The sequence below is a fragment of the Mus pahari genome, chromosome 7 (genome assembly GCF_900095145.1).
Source record: "Mus pahari chromosome 7, PAHARI_EIJ_v1.1, whole genome shotgun sequence".
Taxonomy (NCBI): domain Eukaryota; kingdom Metazoa; phylum Chordata; class Mammalia; order Rodentia; family Muridae; genus Mus; species Mus pahari.
Genome location: NC_034596.1, coordinates 80,213,562 through 80,228,468, shown reverse-complemented (window position 1 = coordinate 80,228,468; position 14,907 = coordinate 80,213,562). Strand labels below are relative to the sequence as shown.

General features: G+C 37.6%; 1 protein-coding gene across 2 annotated transcripts in view; it reads right to left on the bottom strand.

Moving 5' to 3' along the window:
• Positions 1-304: 304 nt before the first annotated feature.
• Ylpm1 (YLP motif containing 1) overlaps positions 305-14,907 on the bottom strand; it is a 76,988-nt gene continuing 62,385 nt past the window's right edge. For both annotated transcript variants that reach the window (XM_021202732.2, XM_029540536.1), the window contains 5 exons: positions 13,399-13,479; positions 10,404-10,455; positions 5,533-5,663; positions 1,015-1,195; positions 305-716 (listed from right to left, as the gene is read on the bottom strand). In XM_021202732.2, the coding sequence (XP_021058391.1) occupies positions 1,049-1,195; positions 5,533-5,663; positions 10,404-10,455; positions 13,399-13,479 (411 nt within the window). In that variant the 3' untranslated portion in view covers positions 305-716; positions 1,015-1,048. The remainder of the gene's footprint in view (positions 717-1,014; positions 1,196-5,532; positions 5,664-10,403; positions 10,456-13,398; positions 13,480-14,907) is intronic.

Genomic DNA, 14,907 nt, shown 5'->3' with positions numbered 1-14,907 from the left:
GAGAGAGAGAGAGAGAGAGAGAGAGAGGAGAGAGAGAGAGAGAGATATCCCAGAAAACTGATGGCTATTTAGACTTGATCTCTGTTAGTCTTTAAGACACAAAAAGGAAAAGAAATCCATCTATAAAGTTGAATGTTTTGGTCATCATGAACACTTTGAAATCACTGAGCTTTACAATGTGCCACCAAACAGCTGTGCTAATATTCAATAGTAAAGAGGTGGTGTGGGGGTGTTCAGCAAGCAGGACATACTGCATTTAATTAACAATAAAAATAAATGTGAGAAAATAAGAGAAAAGGGCCCATACTGTACAGCCTATGGATCTCATTGGCTTTATAGTGAAAGTTTATTGTTTTTAATCCAAGTACAATCAGCTACTAGTTACATACAGTAAAAAAACAAAACCAGCCACAAAGCAATGATGATAGTCTGTGACAGTATACAGCGGAGGAAACACTCTGTTGGAACCCTCCTATGGATCCACACCTGACTTCAGCACTTAAGCTAACCCTCCCTCCCCAAATTAGTTTAAAAAAAAATATTAATAATGTCTTGCTTGGATATAGCAAGATTCTAAAATTTCTTGGGGATTCTGGAAAACTTTTAAAAATGAAAGTGGTAAAACAAAACAAAATTGAAACATGGAGACACAAGAAGCTTCCCCACACAAAGAAGCTTCCAGAGGTCTTAGCTTCAGGTCACTCAAATCAAACCACCTGCAAAGAAAAGAAAACGGGGTCACTCCAGGGAAGGCACACAGAAGACTTAGCAGACGTCAGCATCTATCATAGCAGGGTTCCATCTTCCCTAGGAACACAGAATCTAAGCCTTCTTAAGTCTTTTACAAATGAGATGGTTTACAAACAGCTGTTTCCTTTTCTGTATTGCAAATGTTAGTACTAGCACATACTTACTTGTTCAGAGCTAGAAAAATCATTTTTAGTAAAGTATGCTGTCCTCAGTACCTTGGCAGCAACCACATGACAGGCTACTTCTATGACTGGGTGTCCTTACCTTAGAGGACTATGACTCCATTCAAAACTAAGTCTCATATATATTTGGTCCGATTGAGGGCTCTTTCAGCCAGGTGACCACTTTCATCTGTGATCTTCTCCCAATCAGTCTGTCCGACCACAAAACCTATGGCCCTTTTCCTATCTGCATCCTTCTTTTCTTCTAGGTCTGCCCATCTCACCTAAAGAGAAAAAAGCATTAGACTGGGCTTTTGAGGGAGGGAACCCCAAAGGCAACCTCTTTGGATAATATGTTATTATTATTTGGGTAGAATAACGGACTTAAAATTACAAGTCAAAAAACTGTTTCCATTCCCGCCAAAGTGACCTTAAAATACACAGTTGTGACTCACCTGTTTCAAAACTTTCCCATAATTATAAGACAGAGTCCTACCACTAAAGGTCTCTTGACACATCCTATCAGCTCCATGTCATCTCTGGCCAGTGCCACAGGCATTCTATAGGAGCAAAACACTCTCCTCTAGCTCCCATTTTACAGCTCTGAGCCCTGTCTACTTAGTGTCAGTGTAGACATTCTCCCCCACTTTATCCTTTGCAATTAACCATTGCTTCCCTAGGCTTGTTTGGAGCCTGATATACCCACTTTTGAATTTCCATATTACATGATGACTATGTTTGTATAAATAGAAACATATACTATAGATCAAGGACAAAGTTTATACTTAGATCAAGGACAAAGCTTTATCTTTGTACAATAACTATTGCTTGAAATTTAATCAGAGAAACAAACAGGGGGCTAGTAGTATTATTTTCATTCCTAAACTACAGAGATCATTGCTTCAAATGTTATTATGGTAAGGTTTCAACTGCAGACATATGGGTTCAGGAGTATTTCCTATGGGTACTTTAAAAAGGTGGATTTATACTTAAAATACATGCATAAATCTCATATTCTTTAAGAGCAAAAAATATGAGAGATTATGATACTGTTTCTTGTACTGCACATATAGTATCAAAGCATAGACTATATTTTAATATGCTATACTGTAAATACGGCTTGTGATTTTTTTTTTTTTATGTCCCAAATATACACAACACTGAAATTCTGTGCTCTTTACATTGGCCATGGAAATGCATTACTGCTTTAAGGTACACTGACTTTCCTTCTTAACACCCACAAGACTGACAATGAAGTGGTCAGGCTTCTAACATCTTGTCAGAGGGAAAACAGAGCAATAGTAGGGAAACTGGTTAACACTTGACTTTTCTATTTCTTCTTTGGCTGTACATGTACACATGTGCACTGGTGCAAAGCACATGCCAGTGTGGAGGCTAGCAGGCGATCCCTGGTGTCATCCTCTCGAGTAAACTGGGGTTACAGGCAGGCCACCACACCCACCTGACTTCTGATCTGGGGATCTGAGCTCTGGTCCTCACACTTGCTCGGCAAGCACTTCATCCAAGCCATCTCCCTAGTCCCACACTTGACTCTTCTTAAATAGTTTATTCTTGAGCCAAATATGAGTGACCATGGCCTGGGAACACAGATTACAGTTGTACCAAATAGCATGCTCCAATGTGGAAGCAGTTTCATCACGTTTTACAGGCACAAAACAAAAATAAACTATATACTCTATTTTCAGATACACTGGTGGGAATCTTTAACAAATATGGCTTTCCCTCCTCCTGGGAATTTCAAATACGCATGAAAATCTCTTTCCCCTGAACCCTCTCTCTCTCTCTCTCTTTTTTTTTTTTTTGGTGGTATTGGAGATTGAACCCAGGGCTTTGCATATGCTGGATAAGTGTCTTATCATCGAGCTTTATATCCAAAAAATATGCACTATAAGTAATTCATACCTACTCTTAGTTCCACTTAGGATCAAGGGTATACATTTATTGAAATATTACTAGTGCTAAGTGATAAAGGATGGATGGGCAGATATTCAGTGACCACTGAATGAAGAAAAAGTTAGTTCAGCTCACAGTCAATTTAAAATGCACAGAGCATCCTCATAGTTAAGTAGACTAAGTAATTGTACTCAGCTACTTAGTCTTTTAAAGATTTATTTTCTATACTGTGTATGAGTGATCTGCCTGTACATGCAGCTGATGTTTGCAGTGTCCCTTGCCAGAAGAGGGCATCAGATTCCCTGGAACTGGAATGAAGACAGTTGTAAGTCACCATGTAGGCATTAGGAACCCAACCTGAGCCCTCTTCAAGAGAAGCAAGTGCTCTGAACGGCTGAGCCATCCCTCTAGCCCCATATCCTGCTACTTTTGAATCTAAAGTTTAGACTCTGAAAACAGAAAATTAATTTTTATTTATTATTATTATTTTAAAAGAAAACACTGATTTTAGTGGTCACTGAGATAGCTATGCTGGCTAGCTTTTTGTTGTTGTTTTGTCAACTTGAGAGAACTAGAATCATTTGGAACCTGGACTGAGAAAATTAACCCTACCAGACTGGTCTATGCAAGTCTGTGAAGCATTTTCTTGATTAGGGTTGATGTGGGTGGACCCAGACCATATGGGAGAGACGTCCGTCACCTTGGGCAGGTGAACGAAAGCAGGCTGAGCAGGGGAGCCAAGAAGCAGCTCCCTCCATAATTTCTGCTTTGCTTTCTGTCTCCAGGTCCCTGCCCTGACCTCAGTCAGTGGCTGGAGTGTGAGCTAAGCATTCCAGGAGATGAGAGCCCCTGGCCTTTCCTCACATTACTTTTTTTAAGGGTATTTTATTATAGCAATAGAAACCCTAACTAAGACAATGGGTGAAAGTGCCTGCCACAACGCCTAATCATCTGCACACATTCACGCATGCTGCATAAATTACTATGATTTTTTTTTTAATTGCCGGGTGTGGTATTCCAGGGGTACTAGGTGTCCTAGAGTTTCAGGACAGCAAGGACTATGCAGAGAAACCATGTCTAGAAAAACCAAAATGTTCAAGTTCCTTCTAATTTTCCTAAAGATAATTCTGAGATTTACAACATCATGTTATTTTTTGATGGAGAGGGTAACTTAATTATATAAAAAAAATATTTCTAAGAAACTTAGAACTTCTTGAAGATCAACCCCTTTCTAACCCTTTGAAGTTGTATTAAATGCTTCGAGACTGCCCTTTCTAGTTTATGTGTGAAAAAATGCAAGTGCTCAAACTCTGTGTAACATCACCAGCACAAGTTACATTTTAAAACCTAGTCATTTAGGTAATTTCTAATATGGCCAACTCTATAGAATCACTGTTTGAAGATAGTCATAGTTATTTCAGCAAAAAAATAGAGAAAAATAGTTTCCATTTCAAATTCTTGGGGAGTGACTTGAGAGTTACAGTTCTGTTTACAGAGTAATTTGAAACAGGTTGAACCCTAACCCTACTGTTCAACCTGTTTTGCTCTGTGACACTGGGTCTTACTCTGTAGCCCAGGCTGGCCTCAAGTCATGGACAATCTTCCTGCCTTTATTTCCAAGGTGCTAAGATTGCAGGGTGCCTTACCACACCTAGCTTGAGCCAATTCTATGTCAGGTGGCCTCAGAGTTCAAGTCCTTATGTATGTCTGGGCATAGGTTTAAGGCCATTTCCAGGACTTCCCTTCCCCATCTCCTCAAACTATGCAGACAAGAGTAGGTTTATACTATGTTTTTAGTATTTGAACTGTTTTGTTTCTCAATACAGACCTGGAACTCACTATTTAGACTAGGCTGACCATGAAATCACAGATATTCACCTGCTTCTGCCTTTTTAATGATGGGGTTATAGGCGTGCCAGCATATCTTAGTCATCTGCAGTATATCAATGAGCTTTAAAATATAGTCTTTGAAACAATACCCACTATAAATCTACTAATACGCTTTATTCTCTCATACTAAAATATTGTCTTATATTCAAGCACTAAGAAAATTAATTTGAAAGAAACACAGAGAGCCTAGAGAGATGGCTCAGGATTTAAGGGCACTTGCTGTTCTTGCAGAGGACCCTGATTTGATCTGGCAAGTATATGGTAGATTATATCCATCTGTAACTTCAGATCTAGGTGGTATGATGATCCTTCTAGCCTCTGCAGGCACCAGGCACGTACATGTTTTATACAACATACATGTAGGTTAACAATCATACCAATAAAATAGAAATAAATACGCTCTGAAGAACTGACTTATCTATGTTAAAACAGGGTAGGTATGTCTGTAATTGTAGTGCTTTTTGTTTTTTACTGGGAACAAGAGACTAAATTTAGTTTTTGTTTTTGTTTAAAAAAAAAAAAGACATTTATTTATTATATGTAAGTACACTGTAGCTGTCTTCAGACACTCCAGAAGAGGGCATCAGATCTCATTACGGATGGTTGTGAGCCACCATGTGGTTGTTGGGATTTGAACTCAGGGCCTTTAGAAGAGCAGTTGGTGGTCTTAACTGCTGAGCCATCTCTCCAGCCCCTATTTTTGGGTTCTTATATTTGCATGACAAACACTTTATGGACAGCCATTTATTTCTCCATCCCCAACTTTTTAGAACACAAATGCTTCATGCTTCGGTAGTTAGCGACAAAGGCCTCCTACCCTCTTCTTCCCAGGCTGAGAAGCGCGAGTCTCATAGTCGTCCGGGAGCTGAAGGTAGTCCTCCATTCTGCTGGCGATCGCCTCCCAGTCTCGTTTCCTTTTAGTGCCAGTCCTCAAGCCATCCAACTTGTCTGAGGGACAAACACAGAGCCACGGCATTAAGGGTGTGTGAATTTGTATGACACACAAAGGAAAAGGAGGGTTGGATTGTTTCCAGAGGGCATATCCACATTTTTCAATGCAGCATCATTTTCAGATTCAAGCTATCTTCTTGGCTAAGAAAATATCAAATTTTATGTGATTCCCACCATCTGTTTGGTGTTTGTACCAGTAGTCGTATTTTTATTTTGATGGTTTTAGTTATAAATATGGACAAAGCAAGAAAAGATCCTGTCTCCTAGGTTCCCACCCTCGGGGGGGGGGGGGAAATCACACTTATCACACTTCAGCTATCATGCTCTGAAAAAAAGAAAAATAGGTCTCTTTAAAACCAATTACTGTCTTTTCTTTACCACAGCGTTAACACTACTCAGTTGATCTACAATGATGTGTAGTGTGTCATATGAAAATCAGACAGCAGCAAGACGGTAACAGGATCCGTTTAAGGATGTGTTTATGACTTCCTAGGAGCATCCATGAGTTAACATTGATGAGTAGACGACTGTGACCCCACTCTCTGAGTGTAATATAAAGCACCGATGGCCACTCTTGTACTTTGACTATACAGATAAGCACTGCTGATTTACCAAGCTAAAAGCTGGTAAGTCAGCCCAAGTAACCAGATCTGGTATTTCTTCCTGCATTATGAAACTGAAAGGAGTTGGCCTCCTAATAGCTCACTATTATCAAATAAGCAGCACATTCAGAAATTGTGATATAGGAGATTAAGTGTCTTAAATAATGCACAATGAGAATGTGTTGTCTTTTTTTATTGGTTAATATTGACTCTAAATACAGGTATGGAATATTATGAGTTATATACATTTGAGTTTCAATGAAGTGCTTGCACCCCCTGAAGTTATCTGAACATACTACTGTTAAGGTAGGCTAATAAAGGAAAGCTTAACTGTTTCAGACACACATAGCAAACATTCATCTCTGTAAAGGATGAAGAATGTGAAGTAGAAATGTTTAGCACCAAGTTGGAGAGAATTCTACATGGAGCATGCAGTGGAAGCAATGTCAGGAAGGGGGAGTTAGGCTTTCAAATATACAAACTCTACACACAACTAACTGTACTCAAACTTTAAAAAGCCGTAACGATATTGCATATCTGGCAAAGGTTTTAGTTCCCATACCCTTCCCTCACAAAAGCAATTATTACTGAAAAATTCAGTAATGTAAATGACAACAATTTACAAAACTGTATTATCTTGTTTCAACAAAATTTCCTGATAGGCTCCACAGAACCAATCTTCTACCTCTTCTGTTGATTAAATGCTGTACTACATGGCTCTACTGACAGGCCATATTGTACAGTATCCTTGACTACACAGGGACACAGACCATGGTAACAGAAAACCCAAGACACCCCATAAGCAATGAAGCTGACCTTAGTCCAACAATGTACAGTGGTAAGAGAAGAGTAATAATAAGCTCCAGTACACTCATTAAATAACTTTAAGGATTCCCAAACTTAGTACAATCAACTTGGTGTGAACATTCTCTGAAGGGAAGGTTTCACATTTCAATTCTAACAACAGAGCATGCACAGCCAGGCAGAAATAGAGAAAAGGCAGGGTGGAACCTGCAGAGTATGTCCTTGTACTCTAGGTAACGGCAGGAGGCACAGGCCCGGTGGGGATTTGCACCTTGGAGCCCCAGAGCCTGCATTTCTAGTCAGAGCACCTTGATTTCAGATTATATCGTGCATTCATGTTTCAAGTTTCATTTGAGTGTGGAAGAAAGGCTGAACACCTCGTCCAACAAATACCAGAGTCCCAAACACTCAGATGGTATAAAGTAAGGGAAGAGGCATCTGGTGTTGGTTACAGAAGAAAGACTGGTGTCCAATCCACTCACACATTAGAGGCCTGGGTCACAAAAGATGAAGTTTTAAGAGGATGAAATTTTTGATCCAAGTTGGTCAGTCACAGAATTTACCACATCTTTAAAACACTGCATATTAGTATAGCACAACAAAAAAATTCCATAGATACATCTATTATTTTCTAAATGTAAATGGTACTTGAAAAATTTTCCAAGTGAACATATAAGAGTTATGTGTCTACATAAATGACAATTACATCTCAACTGTGAAAGGAAGATTCCGTCTGTCTGGTGAGTACAAGTGATGGCAAGAGCAGAACACTTTCTCTGGAGAGACCATTAGGATGGTAGCAGTTTCCAATACTCTAGGTCTTACAGGTGTGAGAAACTGACCTCACATCACTGCAACTGAAGTAGCTTCAGAGCTAAAGCCCAGCAGGTATGTGTAAAACCCAACTTGTGCATTACTATGTCTATCTCCCAGTTAGGACAGAGCAGTCAGGTGTAACTAACACTGGTCAGGTAGCTGCCAGTCACACTGCAATACCATGCTAGATACAGCTCAGGCCACTTCTGAACTGTTTGAATTGATGCTGCTTCCGATTTAACAGACATGAGCTGACCTGTATATTAAGCACAAGTCAAGATTCTGCAAAGAATTCTGACAATCTGCTTGGAAGAGTATAGAAGTATTTTCTTACTGAAGCCTATGATCAGAACTCTTCAGCTCCAAGTTTCAGCTCTCTCGGCTCAATATGCCACACAGGTAAAGCTCAAGTGTGTTCCCACCTTAGCAAAATCACATTGCTAAAAGAAATGTAAGAACGCTGGCAGAGTACTCAGGGAAGCAATCTCTACCTGGTAACCAAACAGTCAATGTGATACGAAAAGCAACACAAATACGCTAATTCTCAGATGATCCTCATGAGTTAGAAGAGAATTCCCAACTGGCCCAATCGCAAAGAAAACACTTTGATAAATCTTATAGTCAATTTTCCTTCTTCCAAGGCTGGATTAATTCTCAAGATAATCCAGCGGTGCCAGATGCCAGGCAATTATACAAAACATCACTCACTCTTTTTAAAACTAATTAAAAATTCCCCTTTCTAGATTTATCACCAGACCATTAGTGCCATTACTGAAAGGATTTATGACAGATCCATTTCTGCAATTTACTGTGTAGTATCTTCAAAACTGACAGACTGTATAAGATACATTTCTGAGAAATAAGTAGTAGACAAGTCATATTTCCCAGAAATGAATACAAATATTAATAATGTTTTTCTTAAACAGTTACCATGGCTATATTCCATTTTCTTTTCTCCTCTAAAACGAGAAAGGAAAACAGAAAATGGGATGGCATTTTTTTTTTAAAAAAGCAAAATCCCAAATCATGTATTATACAAGGCTCTGGAAGAATATTTGTTAAAATATGCACCATTCTGACAATTCCCTTATTTTTATGATTGTTCTTTGCCACAAAAGCTAATCAATAAAGCACTGACAGAATCAAATCATCTTATAGTCTCACAGGTTATTTTAAAAGTAAACAACTTCAAACAGGGCTAACCTAATTCAAAACAAGCAAAACTAAAACACCACCCTTTTAAAAAAGGAAGTTGTAGCTATTATTTTCTTAAATATTTAACTGTATTTAAGCAAATAAATGTCTATGGTATATGGAAAGGAGACGGTTGACTATTATTAAGATTTCTCTCAAGAAAGATTAGTAGATAAATACATCAATAAACCACAAATAATTTTCATTTGACACACGCTAAAACTTTTTTAGACTTTATAGCAAACACCTATTCCCATAATACAATAATGGAGCTTGTGAACTTATCTTTTAATATACAACCTAGTCAAAACCAGCTATCTCTAACCCCAGTGCTTGGGTACAATGCAAGACATGACCCATGCAAGTGTGTATACATTGTATCCCCTTTGATATAAAACACACACCCTATGTAGCCAGAGTGCTGAGTAGCCAGACTAACTCTGCAAATTCAGGATTAGATGGTTGCTTGGTTTTGGAGTAAGTACACCAGCAGCAAGAGACGCACAAGAGCCACCTTTCCTAATCAGCGAGGTCTTCGTAACCACAAGGCCTGGCATGGCACCGTGCCTTAAAATTTTATTGACACATCTTAATTGATATGTTAAATTAGTCTCTTTAAGTAAAAATAATAAAAAAAACAACCCCCCCCAAAACACTACCTTACAATATCAAACTAAAATACTAAAGGAATCCATTTAATACAATTTTTTTTTTCCTGACTAAGTCAAGCAACTCAAAGGTTTGATTTAAAGTTATTTTAAAAGGTTAACCTTGTAACACAGCACTAAAGACAGCCTGAAGGAAAACTTAAATGGAGTCTCCTTGAATATTCAAATTATATATTTACTTTCCTTTCCTTACCACAGAAACTCAAATTTATTACCCAAGGTATTTTCTTTTCAGTTACTTTTAAAAACCCAAATATTTATTAAAATCATTACTAAAGTACTCAAAAACAAGCTCAACTTTGGGTTACAGATAAGTATTCTTAAAAAAAATGTTAGGGACACATTTGTCATTAATACTAAAAAATGAATTTCAGAAATGATAGTGTGTTATAATGCTTATCAAATATTTCTAATTATCCCCAAAACTTCCAATGATACCAAAAGGATTTTTTTTTTGTAGAAAATATGCTTTTTAATCTGTCACAGATATAAGTAGTTAAGGCAGAAGCTGGTGAAATGACTGAAGGATGTGGGTTGGCCAAAATCTTGCTTTAAGAAGAAGTTTTCGGCCCTTGACTCTTTGTGCAGTGAAAAGCTCTACGACCATTACCATGAGGTATCACATATAAAAACAGGAAAAAGGAAATACCCACCTAGCTTTGCCTCAGAAGTGTCCATCTCCCATTTGCTTTTCGGAATGTAACCCTAAATCGTACACAGAGAGAAGCTCGAAGGGTTAGAAAGAGACACATACATGCATAACACGTTTGAATTGGAAAAGCATTAAAACTGGGACTGGATTCAGTTTCCACTCACTAGTTACAAATATATCCTTATGGAAAACACAACTTTATCATCCTTGAAGAAAGTAAGTGACCAAATTCACCAAACTTCCCTGCAGACTTCAGATTTCAGTCATCAGGGTAGGATCATGAAGGCGATTTGAGGTAAGTACAGTTGAGGATTCACAACTGTACCCTCAACAGCAGATGGACAACAATTATGGTAAGAATATACAGTTACTGAGCTAGGATCAATATCATTCTGAGAATTTATAAGCTAGCTAGGTACTTTCAAAGTACAACTGCTATTCTCAAATAATTGAAGCCATGATGTCCAAAAGTGTTCTTCAAGACAGTCACTTCATATTTCAGTGTCACTTTAAATACTTGAAAAGAAAAACTGACGAACTACTGCATTATGAAGCTCACACTCACTTAAAATGACTCAATTCATGTACCAGTTTGAGCATACAAAGGCTAACTTTATTGAATCAACTTCAGAGCAGTTCTGTTTCACCAGATGAAAATTATTTCTGATATCTTATAATATTATATTTCCTATTATGTGATAAAACCAGAAATTACTACAGGCAATTTACAGCTTACATAAGATAGGACTGAGTAACTTACACAGACTTCCCAAACATTTTCCAATGTCCCAGGGTGCCTTTAACTATGTTTATTCTACTAACCAGCTTATTCCATGTTATTTATCATAACTCCCCGTTTCCTTTTTTTGGACTGTGTTTTCAAATAGATCCTATTATACAGAAACATTAATATTAGGACCTAGTAAACCAGACCAATTGATTGAAGGTTTTTGTTTTTGTTTTCTTTTTCTTTCTTTTCTTTTCTTTTTTAATGAGCACTCTTCTCTACTGTGGAGAATGTTCAAGGTCACAGAACAGACTCACACCCAGCTGAGCTGGAAAAGCTGCTGGAGACAGTTTAACAATCTCTACAGGAGAGTTTCTTGAGCACCCTTACTCCAAGAAATCTTTAGGTTTATACACTGTAAGTCTTTACGCCAGAACTAGGAATTAGTAGGTATTTCAGATTATAAATTACATCATATTTCTGAAAAACGCTTTAGACCAAATCAAGAAAAAGCTCTGCTAAAGCGATGGTGTTTACAAATACCGAGAAAACGTGTATAAGAGTGTGATAAAAGCACCTGAAAACCTTAATCACTGAAATTATGTATTTATATTCTAAATCATATGGACTAGGTTTGCAGAAGCACTAAAGGCAGGAATGTATCTTCACCAATAATCTCTAAGGATTTCATCCAGTACAGAACTGAAAATGCAAAGTTTACTGAGATTTCTGTTAAATTGTTTTGAATGACAGGAAACTCGAAACTCGTTCACATTACCTTGGTTAATATTCTCCAGGAATCTTTTACCCTTGGGATATGTTCCAAGAATAAAAGAGCTGGGTTCTGCTATATGTCTGGGTTAAAGAAGCTTTAGATTAAAGTGAAAAGAGAATTCATTACCCCTGCTGGAACTATCTTAATTCATTCTTAAAACTATCATCCTTCTGTTGTTAAAGTAGCAGGCTACTTGGAAATAGTTCAGCAGAGTAGATTTTTAAGGCTTCTTTACCAGTTCTCTGATGTAAAACTAGTGTTGCAACATGTTTCTCTTTAAAAGGTAATTGTACATGTAATTAGGCTCCAAGTTGACTACATTTAAACAAGTGAGATAAAATAAAAAAGCCACAAAGATGGAGCTGCCAAAACACTTCTCCTGTGTTGGCTACATGTAGCAAGTAAGGTTATTAACTGTTAAGAATAGTGTGGGTCTTTATGTAAATTTCCCCTCACATTTTAAATCATGTATGTCAAAATGAAACCTGATTAAGAAAAATAAGACTATTAAAAAAACATACTGAGACTCAATTATCATTACCTTTAAAGCTTAGCTTTTAATCCATTTTAAGACATCTAGGAATGTAGAGGTCGACACCAATGCTATATAAACACAATTTCTATAACGAATCTTCTATGTCATACATGGCTTTAAAGAGACCATTCTTTGTAGACTATGTTTTAGGGAATAGGAATCAGGGATCTCGGTTTGTACATTTTCATTAAGAGAAGTAAGGAGAAGCAACTTTAGCAAGAGCTGAAATGTCAAATAAACCAAGTAATACTGTGGATTTTAAAGGCAATACTATCTAAAGGCATTGTTAATTTATGTACCTCATTAGCCAACACTGAAACATCAGTAACTTTATAGGTTTTACTTCTTGAGTGACAGAGTAAGGGAAACATCTCCACAGAGGTGTAATCAAAGCACTTACAGGAGGTACACAAAACTTTAAACTCACATCATTAAGTATCTCATCAGCCTGGGTAAAAATCCATTGCCTACACAGTCATTTTTGCCATCATTTAACAAGAGAAAACAAGAACAAATCCAGCAGCCAGTGACAGCCCTTTGCCACTTCATTCAGTAAGTTCTTCTGACTCAAGGTAAACAGAACTCAGTTTTGAGATCTTACAGCAAAGAGATAAGAGTATGCATATGTTGGGTAGGCTATACCACATACCTGCTGGAATGGAAAAAAGCCCTTTCATATGTAATTACTTTCTTGAAAAGTATACTCCCCTACAACCAACCACAGCTAGATGAGTACAAAGATGAGTTTCTTAGTACTCTTAAAATTTCCCTAACAACATAGATTTTTCTTGGACTAGGGAAAAATGAAGAGAGCACATAGCTTCCAGGAGGATGATGACAGAAGCTTTTACTGTAAAGAGTGTGTATCAACACTAATAATAAAACTACAGATCTGAATATAATACTCCTTAAGAATAACAAAGAGACACTTTGCTCAAAGTGGTTGGTCTGTCTCCTACCAGTTCGTTTTCCTCTTCTTCTGCATCTTTCTTTTCCTCCTTCTGGTCTTCAATGTTAGCATCAAAATCTTCCATCTCTACCTACAATATGCCAATAATCATTTTTTAAAAAGGATTGCATTAGCATTTAAGAAAGTGTTGACTCACTAAGATCTGGAATGAGCACAAGACAGCAGGGGCTCTCCTGTTATATACAACATGAATCCCAACACTCTGAACTTTGAAGTGGGACTAAAAGACTACAGAACAATACTTCTGCAATATACCCTGGATTTGTCATCTTTATCTTTGTAAAGCTGGGTAAAATCTTTTACTCCAAGTAGGTGGTTTTTTAATACTTAAAGAGATTACAGTCTTTTAAAAACTTTTAACAAGTATTTCTCTAATCAAATTTCAAAATATGTGAAAAAGAGGGAGGGGGTACATCAACAGCAAATATAAGAGATGATAGAGCAAACAGTGGTTTGGTAGAGGCTGGTCCACAATGAGTTCAATACACATGGGTGCACATGGATGTGAGGAGTATTTACAAGTTAAAAGAATAACAGAACACAGTGATGAGAGCCATCAAGAGCTGGTTTAAGAGTGGGTTGATGTTTCTAACATGGTGGCTCCTACTAAAGAAACAGAGAACCCTGTAAGTGGAGCAAGTGTGTGACGCTAACATGGTGTGTTTCAGGGAGACTTCAGAAAATAATTGTAAAAAAAATTTAAAGCACTCTACTCAAAATTGTTAACTTTTTTTTTCCCCCAACAGAATCTAGCTATGTAGACCAAACTGTCCTCAAACTCACAGAGATCTGTTTGCCTTTCCCTCCCAAGTGCTGGGATAAAAGGCAACACCATCAGGTCTCATGAAAATTGTTAGTTTGAAGGTAGACAGTCTATACAAGGTATATAAAAGGCAATCTAGGAAACTAGGATGGATATAAAACTGGCAAATCTATGCTCTTAGAAACAGGTTCTTTTCATGTGTGAATAAAACCTGAGCTAAGGATAGCACCCTCAGTGACTTGTTTAAGGCCTTGAAAACACAGGTCAGAAAAGGAGACTGTCCTAGTGATAGCTAGCAGAAGAATGTGGACACATGAAAGCCAAGGAGAAAGATGTGTTTTATGAAGGTGGCATGATTGACTGATCACATGAGGCTATGAAGTCTGTGTGACAAGTGTCTGCTGCCAAGCCAGAGTCTCACTCAGCAACGACAGCACCATTCAAAGAACGAGATTAAACGAAACAGAAGCACACAAGTGACTGAAGCAGAAAGTCACCCTCCTTTCAGGGTATGTTCTTCCACCAAACTAATAACTACTATGCAAGTTACCAGTGAGTGAAAATGTGTTGGGAACAAGAAATAATAGGCACTTATAGACACTTATTACAAAATGAAAAAAAAAAAAAAAAAGCAGAAAAATCCAAGAGATCTGACTGGTGTGCTAATAAGGTTTAGACCAATGTCTACATCACATTGAAGTAAACTGTCATCTCAAACTGTCATATGAACCAAAT